The following is a 15,321-nucleotide window of genomic DNA, read 5'->3' as shown; positions in this document are numbered from 1 at the left end:
CGAACACTTCTCGAGCCTGCTGGAGCAAGCACAATCCCAGACAGTCAGCATTCCAGTTCCGACCTCCCAGATGAACTTCTGCGTGTGCCGACGGCACCACCCTCCTTCGAAGAAGTGTTGGTAGCGGTGAAGTCCCTGAAGCCAGGGAGAGCGCCGGGCATTGACAACATCCACGTAGACATGTTAAAGGTCGATACTGCGACGTCTGCAACTCTGCTGTTTCCCCTATTGAGCCGTATCTGGGAAGCTGGACGAGTACCCGATGAGTGGAAGCAAGGTCTCCTGGTGAAAGTCTCAAAGAAGGGGGATCTATCGCAATGCGACAACTGGTGCGACATAACGCTCCTACCTACTGCCGCAAAAGTACTAGCTAAGATTCTGCTCAATCACATTGCTCCAAGAGTGGCAGAGACGCTGAGAGACGAGCAAGCAGGTTTCCGCCCTGGTCGCTCCTGCACAGACCACACCAATACCCTACGCATCCTTATTGAACAGTGTGTCGAATGGCAGTCGAAGCTGTTCCTGGCCTTTGTAGACTTTGAGAAAACCTTCGACACCGTGACAAGTGGAGCGCGCTGTGGTCCAGCCTTCGTCGCAGGGGCATACCCGAGTGTATCATCCGCATTATCCGCTCCTTGTACGAAGGGAGCACATGCAGGGTGATACATGAAAAGGCAATGGGAGCGCCTATAAGTGTAACTGCCGGTGTGAAGCAAGGATGCCTCCTGTCACCGCTGTTATTCATAATTCATCTCGACGACGTGATGAGGAAAGTGATCGAAACACCAAGAGGCATTAACTGGGGTACTAAGGAACTGGATGATCTTGATTACGCCGATGGCATCGTGCTGATTTCGCCATCGTTAGCCCATCTTAAAGCGAAACTTGAGAGCCTTCAAGAGGAAGCTGAAGCCATGGGCCTGCGAATCAACCGACGGAAGACTGTCAACATGCGAGTAAAATCAGATTGTACGGATCCTTTATTGCTCAAAAACGATCGCCTTGAATCAGTCTCCAAGTTTGTATATCTCGGCAGTACTCTAACATGTCAGGGAGGTGCAGACGAAGACGTCGAGAGCAGAATTAAGAAGGCAAAAGCTGCATTTGCTCAACTCAAGCGTGTCTGGGACTCAAACGTTCTCACTCGCCGCGTTAAAATCTCCCTCTTCGAATCCATCGTCAAGTCCGTGCTGCTCTTCGGCTGTGAGACGTGGAGAGTGACAAAGGGACTGACACACAAGCTACAAGTGTTTGTCAATAAGTCCCTACGGTCGATCCTCCGCATATTCTGGCCGAAGACTATAAGAAACGAGGATTTGTGGAGTATGTGCCGACAACCTCCGATTGCCCAAGAAGTAGCGCTGCGGAAGTGGAGATGGATCGGTCATACCCTGCGAAGAGGAGATACGAACAACGCCAGTATCGCGTTCGAGTGGCGGCCTCAGGGCGGGAAGCGAGCCCGCAAACGCCCTGTGCACACCTGGAGGCGCAGCGTAGAGAACGAGCTGACAGCCGTAGAACTGAGCTGGAACGAGGCCAAAACGGTTGCTCAAGACAGGAGGGCGTGGAAGGATCTTGTGGAGGCCCTATGGACCTCCGGGGTGCCCTAGGACAGACAACAGCAACATACAGTATGTATCTGAATGAAAAGCAATTACTCAAACCCGTTAATGTTTAGGTCATACTGAGCAACTTTTACTATGGGACCAACCCCGAAAACGTGGAAAAACAAATTGGATGTTTCATACATTTTGCTGGTCTGATGTTGAAATTTCCTATGGCAGAGTCAATTTTTTTTTTCGCGATATCGGGGTTGGTCCCATAGTAAAAGTTGCTCAGTATGACCTAAACATTAACGGGTTTGAGTAATTGCTTTTCGTTCAGATACATACTGTATACCTACCTACTTGATTATATATACAAAAATCCCATAACTGAACTATGATTCATGACGATTTACGAAGTAGTTAGATATGCTATTAAAATTTATGTTTAATAAGACATGAATGAGTTAAGTGTTAATTGTAGAGGATAAGCGCGGTGCAGTAGCGGCGCAAACGCAGAATGCGGGAGTGGGCGCGGGCGGGGGGCGGATGGCGGTTGCATTTTCCCCGCCCGCCGCCCGGGCCGCGGTGGGCCGCGCGTTTTCCGCGACCACTGCCGCCTGCCGGCCCCCTCGCCGCGTCAGCCGGGAAATCGCGCGCTCGTCTCAGTCCCGCTCAGCCGTCGCGCCACGACGACGTCCGCTAGTCGCGAACCTCCGCTTGATCCGAACGCTCGCTGCACCGACTCCGCGCGCGGCGAAAATAGTGAGCTCGGTCGTTCGCCGGGAGCGAAGAGGCCGATACGAGATTCTAGTGCGAGCAGTGCGGCGTGATGCTGCCCGCCGTGCTGGTGCTGGCGCTGGCGGCGCTGGCTCCGCCGGCCGCCGCGCGACGACACGCGCCCGACCTGCGAGAGGACGAGCCCGCCCGCCGCACCACGAGACCAGCCGGTGAGTTACTCCTAGCCTAACCTCATGAAAACAAACAAACCCACCCATAACAAAACTTCTGATGCATCACTCTTTACATGATAATCGTGTCCCTGTGACCTGGCGGCTTAGCACGGTCGCGTTTTTATCCCTTGTCACCATGCCTGTCACGTTCTAACAAGTATGTAAGTGCGAAAGGGACGCGCATAGTGATAGTCGATAAAAATGGAACCGTGCTGAGCCCGCTGGTAAGCCGATTCATTAAAACGCAATGAAGCAAAGCATTGGAGGACATGTATCGCAATAGACATAGCGATGTTCCTGCGCCGTGGAGCGTGGCTGCTGCCGACGACAACTAGCTTGGCGAGTACAAGTCCTTATTTATCAATAATACACACGTATCTAACGTATCGTTATCAGTAGGTAAGCCGATACCGGTGGTTCGGAGGGATAATAAAAACAATACCACGTGAGAAGATTTACGAAGCGGTATCGGCGCCCGAGGAAGTTCACGCAGATCTATTTTCAACAGTGATACAATAACTCAACTGTTATCGGCCAAAGACATCTGACGAACGTAATCGGGCAAACAATCATCTGGCATCTCGTGGGGTGGATGCAAGATCGAATGGACACAGCATTATGGTGCCCAGGTGTACCTTGGAAAATCACCAATTAGCTTAACGCAGTATATCTACGAGTAATACCTGCTCAATATATAAATGAAAATATTATATTTAATAAGTCATTGTAAAAGTAAACTTTAATGCACGTGCGTTCAATATAATAGTAGCAAAAATGATATCTTTTGCTCTACAAAACATATGAAGTCTAATTGAGGATTTTCGTATTGGAATCAAGATAGAATCAACTTAGCAAAAAAAAAGAGAAATCTTTTTGACTAGAATTTAGCTCGTAACTGTGTAAATTTTCGTAAATTATATATGTATATTAAGTATAATTATACATACGAACATTACTTTTCAAGTAAATGTTATCAAGCTCGACTAATTCTAGCATAGCAGAAGATTTACATGTGTACTTGCAATGATTTGCTTTTAAGTAGGTACCTACTTGTTCTCAATTCATAACTTGCATAATTTATCCGTTTTTAAATGTTTATTCGCTACATAAAAATCCGACAAGAGTAAGTCACACTTAAATACCTCCCTATTTTCGTCGTTTTAAGTTTTCTTTTGGTAATTTAGGTCTCAATAATGGTATATTCGCCCAAGTAATGTATTTATTGAAATATACAAACGTTCTTTTGCGTATATTCTTTGGGTAAGGTTTTCTAAGTATAATGACGTTTTTAATTAAGACGATACCCACATGAATGTCTATCGAACTGTACTTTTTTATTGCACGTTGTAAGTTTTAATAGAGCCGGTATTTCATAACACTAGGTGGCTATCAGTGTCGTACGATTTTGCAATCTTATCTCTAGGATACGTACAATTATGAATGATTGCTTTTAGTAGTAAAACCAATCAGCGTGACATGACATGACAACTATTTATTTCGACTCGTATTTATTTAGTTACACTACTTACCTAGCGTTAGTAGGTAGAGGTGTGTTTCTGATACTGAGTAAGGCCAGAGCCCAGAGCCAAAGATCCGAGTAGGCATTCGGTTGTGCGGGCGGTACTGTGAATTCCCATGCACTAAGGGGGATCACACGCTTGTTTACCACCATCATCATAGTAATATATAAATATATTAAAGTATCTTGCAAACCCTACTTAGTTCGGGCAAAGATTCATTGATCATATAGGTACTTACTGTTTAATATCTAAGACATTTGGGACGTCGGGCAGCTATATAATGTAACTTAGATTGTCAAAAGTTAATGTTTGGCAATTCAGTGCTACTCGTACAATACATATGTATGTCATATTACCTATAGCGCGATCTATTTTGGCTGTTAAATATGGAGTCACATTTTTCTTACACGAATCATATATTCTATAATTAATATCTCTTTGGTCTGGGAAACCGTGTTTTTATATCGCATTGCCGTTCCAGCCGGTCGGCCGGCAATGTCCCTATATAATATACATGAGCGATGTATTTTATGTACATTTAGTTAGGTTGGTTAATCGATTTCAAAACAAAAATCGGCCAAGAACATGTCGGGTGATGCTCAGTGTAGGGTTCCGTAGCTACCATTCTGTCAGAATAGGCGAAACGGGGTATTACATAGTATATGATATACGTTACAAGCATAGGGGAGTACCTTCGCAGCGCTTTGTACGTCTTTTAACTAAGAAGAGAAAACTTTTTGCAATAACTCAAAAACGGCTGGACCGATCATGTCCGCTATAGTTTCGTAATAGTATATACCTACATAGTTCTCATAGTTCTAGATTGGAGCCATTTTGGTCAAAATCCAGTTGTGTTGATAAGACCCTTGCGGATTTGAGGGAACTCCTCAAATCTTATAGGCATACATAGAGCGATTTTTGTATTTTCATTAACAATGCATTTGTATTCATAAAAGTGCCGTTTCATGAAGTGGAACTGCTGATAAACTTTGCAATTTTGAGAAAAGTAGGTACTAACTATATCATATCAGCAGACACCTTATCTGCCTAGACTCAGTACCTAATCCCTTATGTCTAGCAGAAAATGTAGGTAGGTGTAGGTATATACTCTCGTAATTATGTATAAACGTTAATATTTACAGTCAAAGGTTGTGGTTATGAGCTGTGTATGTAGATCGCATTCTCTAGGCAATAATACTAGGCATTTAAACACTAGACGACTTGTCGTCGCTGACTAAAGTAAACTGAGGAGGTATGTAAAGTGATCTAACCGTACTTACATTATGACGTTGTGTAATATCAGTTTTAATTTTTATATTTTTTATTCAAACATTTCAAACTAATAGCTTATACATATGTATTTATATGTAAATATGACTTGTCATATTGTATCATAATACTTGTTTTATGGTATCATATTGTCTCAAAATAATATAATACGTGTAAGGTACCTATTTTTGGAAGTACGACCTACTTATATTATTATATCTTAATTTGTATATTTTATTAGCATGATCTGTAGCATCAGTAAACAGTTAAACACTATTAAACAGTAGGTGTGTTTGTTTTAAGGTAAATAAGATATACCATAGGTACTACTTTAATAAAGTGTGACATCAGTATCATTAAAAATCACCTTTTCTAACTGCTATAGTTGGTAATTCAATAAAACAAGGCAAGTTTATTAAACGAAACAATTTTAACTTAATATAAGTTTCATGACAAGTACCTACTGGCATGCCTGGCATGGATTTTTTAAACTTCACTTTAACGCATGTATAACCCGATAGTACCAGTACGAATACCGGACATTGCAATTAAATTCAAGAAATCGTTAGCGAAATATTATTCTAAATAGACAAGTTATTCGCATTAATTATAAATAAGGTACTTGCTACACGAAGACATCGTTTTTTACTTACAAACCCGTACTTCAGGTATCTGGATGTGTCAGATAGGTACTCTGAATTGCAATGTTTTATATTCCAGCCAATGAACTAGAATAAATAGAAGTATGACTAGAACTCAAAACTGATCCCAAATGTACTGCGCGCATGTTAAAAACGTCTACAAAATGGTAATGCCGCGCAAGAAGTTTGACATACTACAGAATTTTATTTAAGCCAATTAAAAAAAATAGACCACTCAGAACTTTTTTTATAACGCTGCGGGCGGGGTATATTTATGGAGAAGGGATAACTTTCAGTGATATAGATAGACTAGCGACCCACCCCGGCTTCGCACGGGTTAACAAATTATACACAGACCTAAACCTTCCCCGAGAATCATTCTATTAATAGGTGAAAATAGCATGAAAATCCGTTCTGTAGTTTTTGAGGTTATCGCAAACATACAAACAACGACACAAACAGACATAGACGCGGCGGATGAGTTTGTTTTAAAAGGTGTAATGATAAGTGTCAGTAATTTGTCCACTTTTCGAAGTCAAAAACTTCGTCGTTGATTCGTATTTGTACACACCGTAAATCTGACAAACTTCTATCAGTGAAGTACAGTCAAGTGTACAAATATGGGTGCATACAACTTACTCAAAAATATGTCCCATAGTTCGTAATTCGCTGACACAAGAGCTATGGGACATATTTTAGAGTATGATGAGTGCACCCATATTTTTACACTTGACTGGTACTTATATAGGCGAAAAAGGCTTAATTTAATCTGGAGTTCATATTTCAAAAGTCATCTTTAAGCTAATCTATTTAAATCAATCTATTGTCATATTTGTCATATTCGTATCAACACTGTATCAGATGTCAATTGTCAGTGATAATAACAAATGATGAAAAAGGTAAATAACATTGAGCCTAAATATGATATTGATATTACATATTACTTAAACAACTTGTAGTATCATTGAGAACCCGTATTATCGAGTTTGACGTGGTATTGGAACCCTTATACATGTAGGTATATTCATGTTTCTGAAAATTTAATAATGACTTGAGAATTTTCTCAGGGTAGTCCTACGTTGTCTTAATTTTTCTAAGAACATCCACATGGTAATGACTATACGACACAAGTAATCAACTTCGGCAAGCGGGCAGTAAATTAAGTTAATTAAATAAATATGCCTAGTTTAAGTCTAAAAGACAACGTTAATTGACAATAATCGTGGAAACTTGAGTCGTTTTGTTTACTTGTAATGATCGTATAATTAAACTCATCCTTTTACATTCTTCTCTTGTAATTCTACTTAGTATAGGTAATTCGCGTAGGGTTTCATAGTAAAATGTACACAATTTTTATTAGAGAAACTGAATTACCCTGCCACACTATAGATATAGGAACATTAGTTTGATATCCGTGTCCGAAAAAAATAAGTGAAAACGTATTTGTTTTCTTAGGACTTTCGTTACCCAATAGTGTAAGTAACGGTGTATAATCATTCCATTACTTTACACGTTGACCTAACCTAATTTAAAATTTCCCACAATATTAAAACGAATGAAATATTTATTACAAATGTAAGCACATAAATAGAGGCTAGAAAAGGTAGCTTAAGCGGCAATGTCGGCGGTGTCGGGTGTCGCATCGGCCCGAGCTGTGGATCTCGTAGCCTTGGCAGTAAGGTAAGGAGGCCGCGCTGTGGCTCGAAAATCGCACCTTTATATTACACTTTACGTTTTTCACATAAAATTAAAGAGTGTTGAATTATTATTACATACATATAACTCTAGAATTATTCCTGTCGACGTGAAATACCTATTATTTTGAAAACAGGGCTTTAAAGCCATGTAGATAAACTTATAAAAAAATATTAATAGTGCCTACAAGTCTAACTTAGTCTTCACTTGCGATTTCAGTTACCTACGAGTAGAGTTTGTGCGGAAAGAGAAGAGTCGTAGAATGTACGGGATCCTATACATTTCACGACTCTTCTCTTCCGCACAGACTCTATATCTTATTTTTTATATTTGAATCGATGGATAAAATAAAGATATTTAAAAATCATTAGAGTCGGACCAAGCTATTGATTCGGTCAAGCTATGTTGTAATCTATGGCGAAGACAAACAAATTATAGCCAGCATGAAATGAATGTAAAGCGTGGTAATGTCATAGGTAATTAATGTCAAATTGAAATATGTCGTTTATAATGACACTGCTTCTAGTCGGATCACTTTGTTTTATTCAAATCGGTGCAAAATTAGCTTAGACGGACTCAACCTCTCCTTTCTATTTGAACAGTCATTCTAATAAAATAATTCGGTCTTCAATGTAGTTTTGTCTGTAAAAAGCAGTTTTTCTCCCCATAGTCGGCCGCGATAACCGCTCCATGACTTTTTGGTTCAGGCGGAGTATGTCACTTTCTTAGGACGTCACATTCTGAGGACGTCACATTCTGAGTTCGTCACTTTCTGAGTACGTCACTTTCTGAGAACGCCACTTTCTGAGTACGTCACTTTCTGAGGACGTCACTTTCTGAGAACGCCACTTTCTGAGGACGTCACTTTCTGAGTACGTCACTTTCTGAGAACGCCACTTTCTGAGTACGTCACTTTCTGAGGACGTCACTTTCTGAGAACGCCACTTTCTGAGTACGTCACTTTCTGAGGACGTCACTTTCTGAGAACGCCACTTTCTGAGGACGTCACTTTCTGAGTACGTCGCGTTTTTTAGCATAGGTACGATTTAACAGTATAATATACCTGCACGAAAAATGTATACTGCCAGCAACCAGATTAGCTGTTCGACATACGGTCGCTTTTATATCCTACATACCAATACCAATCTCTGTTTGCCTTACGCCTGACTGGTAGAGAATTCCATTTGGCAAAACGTCCTATGTTTCGTGCAATAAAGTGAAAAATAGAGAAATAAATAATAAAAAAACAATCTAATTATGTTTAAATCATTATTTAATTCAGAATACTTAGAAACTACAAGCACCAAAACATTTAGCCACAGATTGGAGTTAGGCCGGCAACAGCTTCGATTCAAATGTTTCGCACAGTAGGAACCATGATTTTATCATTCGCCGCTGTGATTAGCTGGTGAAGGTATCATGGCAAGCTCGCTGACACCAGTAGAAGGTCATTCCCACATATTTACATTTAAACGGACTGCCGCTCCTTTCGGGACAACATTTTCTTCAACATACCGCGTCTTCTGTCATGTCTCCATAAACTCACGTCTTTTTTTCTGATGATAGTGTAAATTTTGGATATCTGCGTATAAAAATCAGCTCTTGCAGTTTTGGTTCAGACAATATTTCTTCTCGTGTCACCTGTGGAGAATAGGCGTCAAAGGATTTTTTCTTTATATCGGCAACGGCATATTCAGAATCAGCCATCAATCACTTCTGCGTATGGAGTGATCCATACTCTCATAGTTCTCATGTTCTGCATATATTTAATGTAATTTATTTGTTTGTTTTCTTCCTATATAGGTTACACGATTAATTTTTAAATTAATATAACATTGTACTTTTAGCCTGACAATAAAAATCTATCATGTCGCCGATTTGACATCGCTGATTTATTTTCTATTTAAAATCCGAAACTACAAAAAGGTTATAAAGTTTGTCAAAGGACTGTCTCATTTCAAACATAGACAGAGATAAACATACTATCTTTGTCTTACACTAGTACTAGCACCCAAAAGAAAAGGATGAGTGTAGTTTTTATTGTTCTTATTTAATGACAAATTTGTTTGACCACTTACAGTCCGTTAACTCTCAGAATGAACTTCGTTTTTCGGGTAAAATCGGACGTATTCGCGTAATAGAAAATGACAGCGTCGTACTGATTTAGTTGCAACTTGCAATCCAACACTCAAAACTATACAGGGTGGTCTATACCACGACGTTTAAATTTTTTTTTAGATTCCTCAATTCAATTATAGAATATGTATGTTAGCCGGTTTTTCGTAGTTTTCGAGTTATGAATTTTTGAACTTTTAAATTTTGTTAAGAAATTCCGGGCCAAACCAATTAATTTATTTAAAAAAACTATTGAACTTTTTTGAATGTTTCTTTTTATAACATAATCCTTTACAAACGACGCAGTTGCTAAAAAAATCAGCATCCTCACTTGGCTGCGAGTTGGAAAAAAAGACAAAAGTCAAAGTTTTACGTTCAAGCAGGTCAAGTTTAGATTTTACCTAATTTAAAAAAAACATTCGAGTTCAACGACTTTTGGTTATTTTAGAAACTGCTTGTGCCTAAGTTTTTTTTTAAAGGTAAAAAAAAAGTGACAATAGTCATAATTTGACAGAGTCACCGGTCAAAGGAATCGAGGTGGAAAGTTCCCAAATTAGTAATCTGATAGCCCACGTAGTGAAGAATCTAAAAAAAAACAACGGGTTGCACTCCGGGAGTGCCGGCAGAAGTGAAAACTCAATGACATTGTAACAGTTTTTCGATTAATTTATTTAAAAAAAACTATTGAACTTTTTTGAATGTTTCTTTTTATAACATAATCCTTTACAAACGACGCAGTTGCTAAAAAAATCAGCATCCTCACTTGGCTGCGAGTTGGAAAAAAAGACAAAAGTCAAAGTTTTACGTTCAAGCAGGTCAAGTTTAGATTTTACCTAATTTAAAAAAAACATTCGAGTTCAACGACTTTTGGTTATTTTAGAAACTGCTTGTGCCTAAGTTTTTTTTTAAAGGTAAAAAAAAAGTGACAATAGTCATAATTTGACAGAGTCACCGGTCAAAGGAATCGAGGTGGAAAGTTCCCAAATTAGTAATCTGATAGCCCACGTAGTGAAGAATCTAAAAAAAAAACAACGGGTTGCACTCCGGGAGTGCCGGCAGAAGTGAAAACTCAATGACATTGTAACAGTTTTTCGATCAGGTCACGTGTCCGTCTTACGTCTTACGAATCTTACGGTCACGTGACCTGTCGCGAGTTTAACATTTTTTCCCCATCACAAAAAATGCACAGCGCCGCTAAAGAAGTTTTCACTTAAAAATTTTGGACATCGAGGTTTGTACCACCCTGTATAGAGTAGTTAACACCACCATAACTAGTAGGTAAATATTTAGATTCATATTAAAATATGTGACTTTTAAGTACTGTATAATTATTTACAAATTAAATTTAAAATTTTTGTTTTAATTAATTTTTATATGTTAAAGTAAATTTTTATTAAAACTAGAGATTAAATAAAAAAAACGCAAACTATAAAAAATATACTTACCTACAAAAAAATATGCCTGTTATTATTACCACTCTGTATAATTTCAGCGAGAAGTAGTAAATGACGGTGTGACGTTCTGCTTTCAAATTCTGATTCTATTTTATTTAGATTATGACAAAAAGTCAAATAGCAATATAGTCATCAACCAAATATTAAGCATAACGTCATTAAATTAGGGCTTGTTTTACATTGAGACAATAGGTATCCCTAACTTCTTGCGAGTGAGTAAGAAAGCAGAATCACCTTCGCGTGGTACCGCCGATACCCGATGTGTCTTTCTAAAATCCGAAGGTCATTCTGAGAGTTAACGGACTGTAGATAATATGTTGCGCTAGCTTCGACCCGCGACTTAATCTGCTTGGAAATATGATGATGATGATGATATCGTACCTATGCTAAAAAACGTGACGTACTCAGAAAGTGACGTCCTCAGAAAGTGGCGCTCTCAGAAAGTGACGTCCTCAGAAAGTGACGTACTCAGAAAGTGGCGTTCTCAGAAAGTGACGTACTCAGAAAGTGACGAACTCAGAAAGTGACGTACTCAGAAAGTGACGAACTCAGAAAGTGACGTCCTCAGAAAGTGGCGTTCTCATAAAGTGACGTACTCAGAAAGTGACAAACTCAGAATGTGACGTCCTCAGAATGTGACGTCCTAAGAAAGTGACATACTCCGCCTGAACCGACTTTTTCGTTAAACACGCGTGTTGTAGACTATTCGATGTGTCGTGACTCACGCGCCCGTCAACTTTCATTCATTTTCCGCATCGGCTGAAACTCACTTAGGTATGTTTGCCAAAATATTTTTACAAGTGTGCCAAATTTGTATTACCTACGAGGAGATAAACTCGTCTTCGTCGGGAAAGTCTAGACGGTCGAGACAGGACGTGACAAGGAAACATACATAATAATTACCTACCGTGTACGTTGCGATGTCAAAGCGAAGACGTAGTTTGACGAATGTCAACACGAACCACGCATAATTTAACTACTATCATATAGGACATAGGTTAAAGAAAAAAAAATCAAGATATTTAATGCATATTTATGCATAAAAAACTAACATCAAAATTTTTTACATCAGCATCGTGCGAGGTGTGTGAATGGTGATTGTGCTATAGTGTTCATGCATCTTATCTATTTACGTTTATTATTAGAGTGTACCTACGTGGTGAACGCGTGACGTGTGGTGAGGTGGGTGTCGGCTGAAAGGGCGCCAGCACGGGCCTGGGCTTGCGTAATGGTTATACGTGTCGTATACGAGTAGTACACACGGGAGCAACGCGGAACGCGGTGTCACGCGTTTTACTGTCAAATTAACAGTGCTCTTGACAGATCGATCGATTAGATCACACTTCTCATGACTGATAAAGATGATACGATATTCGATTGCTATTGGCGTTTGTGAAAACCCGTAGGTGTGTAATCTACAACGTAAACTGCTGTATAGACAGACGACTCATTTGTTTTTATGCTCGGATTTCTAAGATCGTAAGTGGAAGTATAACATTGCTTTCGTTGGTATGCCTGCTCATCTTAATGTAAGATCTTCATTTCATTGAAATGAAGCGAAACATTATTTAAAAAAATCACCATCAATGGTACATAGCTAGTTTTTCGTTTGGCTATCTAGGTAGCGCATCAACAACTACCCACAATCGATCCTATCTTTTAGATCTTTGTCGCTTATGGAAATGAAATGACAGGACCTCTTTAGATAAGTATCAGCAGAAGATGAAACAGTGGAATGCAAGACTATAAAAGTAGGCATGAAGTAGTCTTGTAATCCTGATTTCTGGAATGCCAGCGCGCATTAAACGCAGAATATAGTGTGCTGTGTAGTTTGTTTGTATTTGCCTACTCTTGGTGGTAGGTAGGTACTACATCGCAGCGTGTTCGGAATCCGAATGAGCGTTGGGTATTGCGCGACATTGTAAGGTCCCGCAATATCAGTTACTTGCCACGCAGAACCATTACAAATCCGCATTATTCAATGATCATTATGCAGTAGCTAAACGAATGTGTGTTTGCAGTAGTTTTACAGTTATTTTTGCTAATTATGATCAAGTGCTCACAAGATATAAGATATTTAGTACATTTTTGATTTATATTTTTTACATTTTATTTTTATTCCACTTTTTATGTGGACGGAAACGGGTGTGTAATGCTTAATATAATTATAAAAAAACTATCATACATTTGTTATAACGCCACTTGATATATTATTGTATGTTATAATGTAATTTTTATTATACGTTTCCTTTATTATATTGTGATTTCATCTAAACTGTCATTGATATAATGCCTATTAATGTAATATAATTTTCAAATAGTATAATATAGACATATTTTATAATGACATTTGTTATATTATATTTTTGTATAACGTAATACTTCATACAATTTTATCAAGTATAAATACATATATCGTATAACATTTATTGTCATATTTCATTTACTGATAACGTAAAGTTTTACATACTTTTTATAACTAGTACGCAGACTACTGCTTTTGCTAGCTATTTCATTCTAGGGAGGCCGCAGTTCTATCCTAACCTAACCAATTTTTTCACGGTTTTCGTTCTGCGGGGGCCGCAGTTCAAACCTAACCTAAACCACTTTTTTTCCTAGAGTATTTTACTCTACGGAGGGTCAAAGTTCTAACCTAACTTAACCCTCCTTTTGTTAGGTAGTTATTCGTTTATGCGGAGTCGCAGTTCCAACCTAACCAACCCATTTATGTCCTGCAACTATTATGCTACATAAATATTTATGTGATGTCACTTGTTATAACAAATAATATGCTTTAGAGTATGTAATAATTATGGCAATGTATATTAGACGAAGTGTAAATATACCTTATGACCATTATACCAATAATAACATTATGTATACCGTTAATTGTGGTATTATCTATGAAAAGGGACCTTATTGTCGATGGCGCTTACGACACTAACATCGATGAGCACTAAACGTAGTAGTTTAAAATTGGTGATTCTGGCCCATTTTAGTTATTTTGATTTCCAATTTAGCAATTAAGTTTCTTTGATTACCACCACCATATTTACAGACTTTTACAAGGATTTCATGCATTATTTTCTAGTATGTATAAGTCCTTGAACTACGTTATTGCTTGTCAGAAACACGACGGCTCATTATTTTCTCGATAGAATCTTAAGTTGAAAACATGCCTAACACTGTCTTTACTTCCTTATGTTAGAAGTACTTGTTGGGTATTCCGTGGACTACTCAATGAAATACCATATTAAAGTTCCCAAATATATTATGCATCCGCACAGGCAAACGATTACAAGAGAATGACCTATATGTAAATGTGACATCTGTCTTAGAAGACTTATTCTATATAGCCAGAGTTTATGTTGGTACATATACGAACTCTATGTAGGTATATTAGTCACACGCCAACATCATTGTTGTAATTAAGTTAGTTCCAACACTGGCCCTTGAACCCATATAAACTCATATAAATCACATTACACACATTAAACAATATAAGCAAAGACACATCCGCTGTCTTAAAATAATAAAACATTACAACAGCAAAAACATAGCAAAAGTATAAATTTATCAAAGTATCCGTCACACATAAACAGTAAATAGTCTAAACAATGAAACGGATCCAAAACAAATTATACTTCTGCAAGTATACCTACTGCTTAGAACCATCATGTCATTTATTGAGCGATACAAATAAATGACATACAAACTTATCATGTTTTTCCTTTGCCAACGGTTTCGTTAAAACGTCGGCCACCATTTCATCAGTAGACAAGTGTTTTAAAACAACTGTACCTTCCTCAACGATTTCCCTGATGAAATGATGTCTTACGTCAATGTGTTTCGTTCTGGCGTGGTACATAGAATTAGTGCACAACTTCAGTGCAGACTGATTATCATTAAACAACGTAATCCTATACTGTACCCCGTAAATTTCGAACAGAAACTTGCGTAGAAAAAGAGCCTCTTTACAAGCATCTGACAGACACATATATTCGGCCTCTGTGCTTGAAAGAGCGACTGTCTTTTGTTTTCTACTCTCCCAAGAGATGGTAGAATTTCCAATCTTAAACACGTAACCGGTATAAGATCGACGATCGACCTCATTCGACGCAAAATCGGCA

The 15,321-nt window shown here is 38.5% G+C and overlaps 1 protein-coding gene across 1 annotated transcript in view; it reads left to right on the top strand.

Moving 5' to 3' along the window:
- Window positions 1–2,203: 2,203 nt before the first annotated feature.
- Window positions 2,204–15,321, top strand: part of LOC134796020 (dorsal-ventral patterning protein Sog) — a 113,847-nt gene continuing 100,729 nt past the window's right edge. Inside the window, exon 1 of the mRNA XM_063767931.1 lies at window positions 2,204–2,494. Within this exon, the coding sequence (XP_063624001.1) occupies window positions 2,377–2,494 (118 nt within the window). The 5' untranslated portion in view covers window positions 2,204–2,376. The remainder of the gene's footprint in view (window positions 2,495–15,321) is intronic.

The sequence above is a fragment of the Cydia splendana genome, chromosome 13, assembly GCF_910591565.1.
Source record: "Cydia splendana chromosome 13, ilCydSple1.2, whole genome shotgun sequence".
Lineage (NCBI taxonomy): Eukaryota > Metazoa > Arthropoda > Insecta > Lepidoptera > Tortricidae > Cydia > Cydia splendana.
Note: the sequence above shows the minus strand (reverse complement) of the source record. Positions and strands in the feature narration are given on the sequence as shown.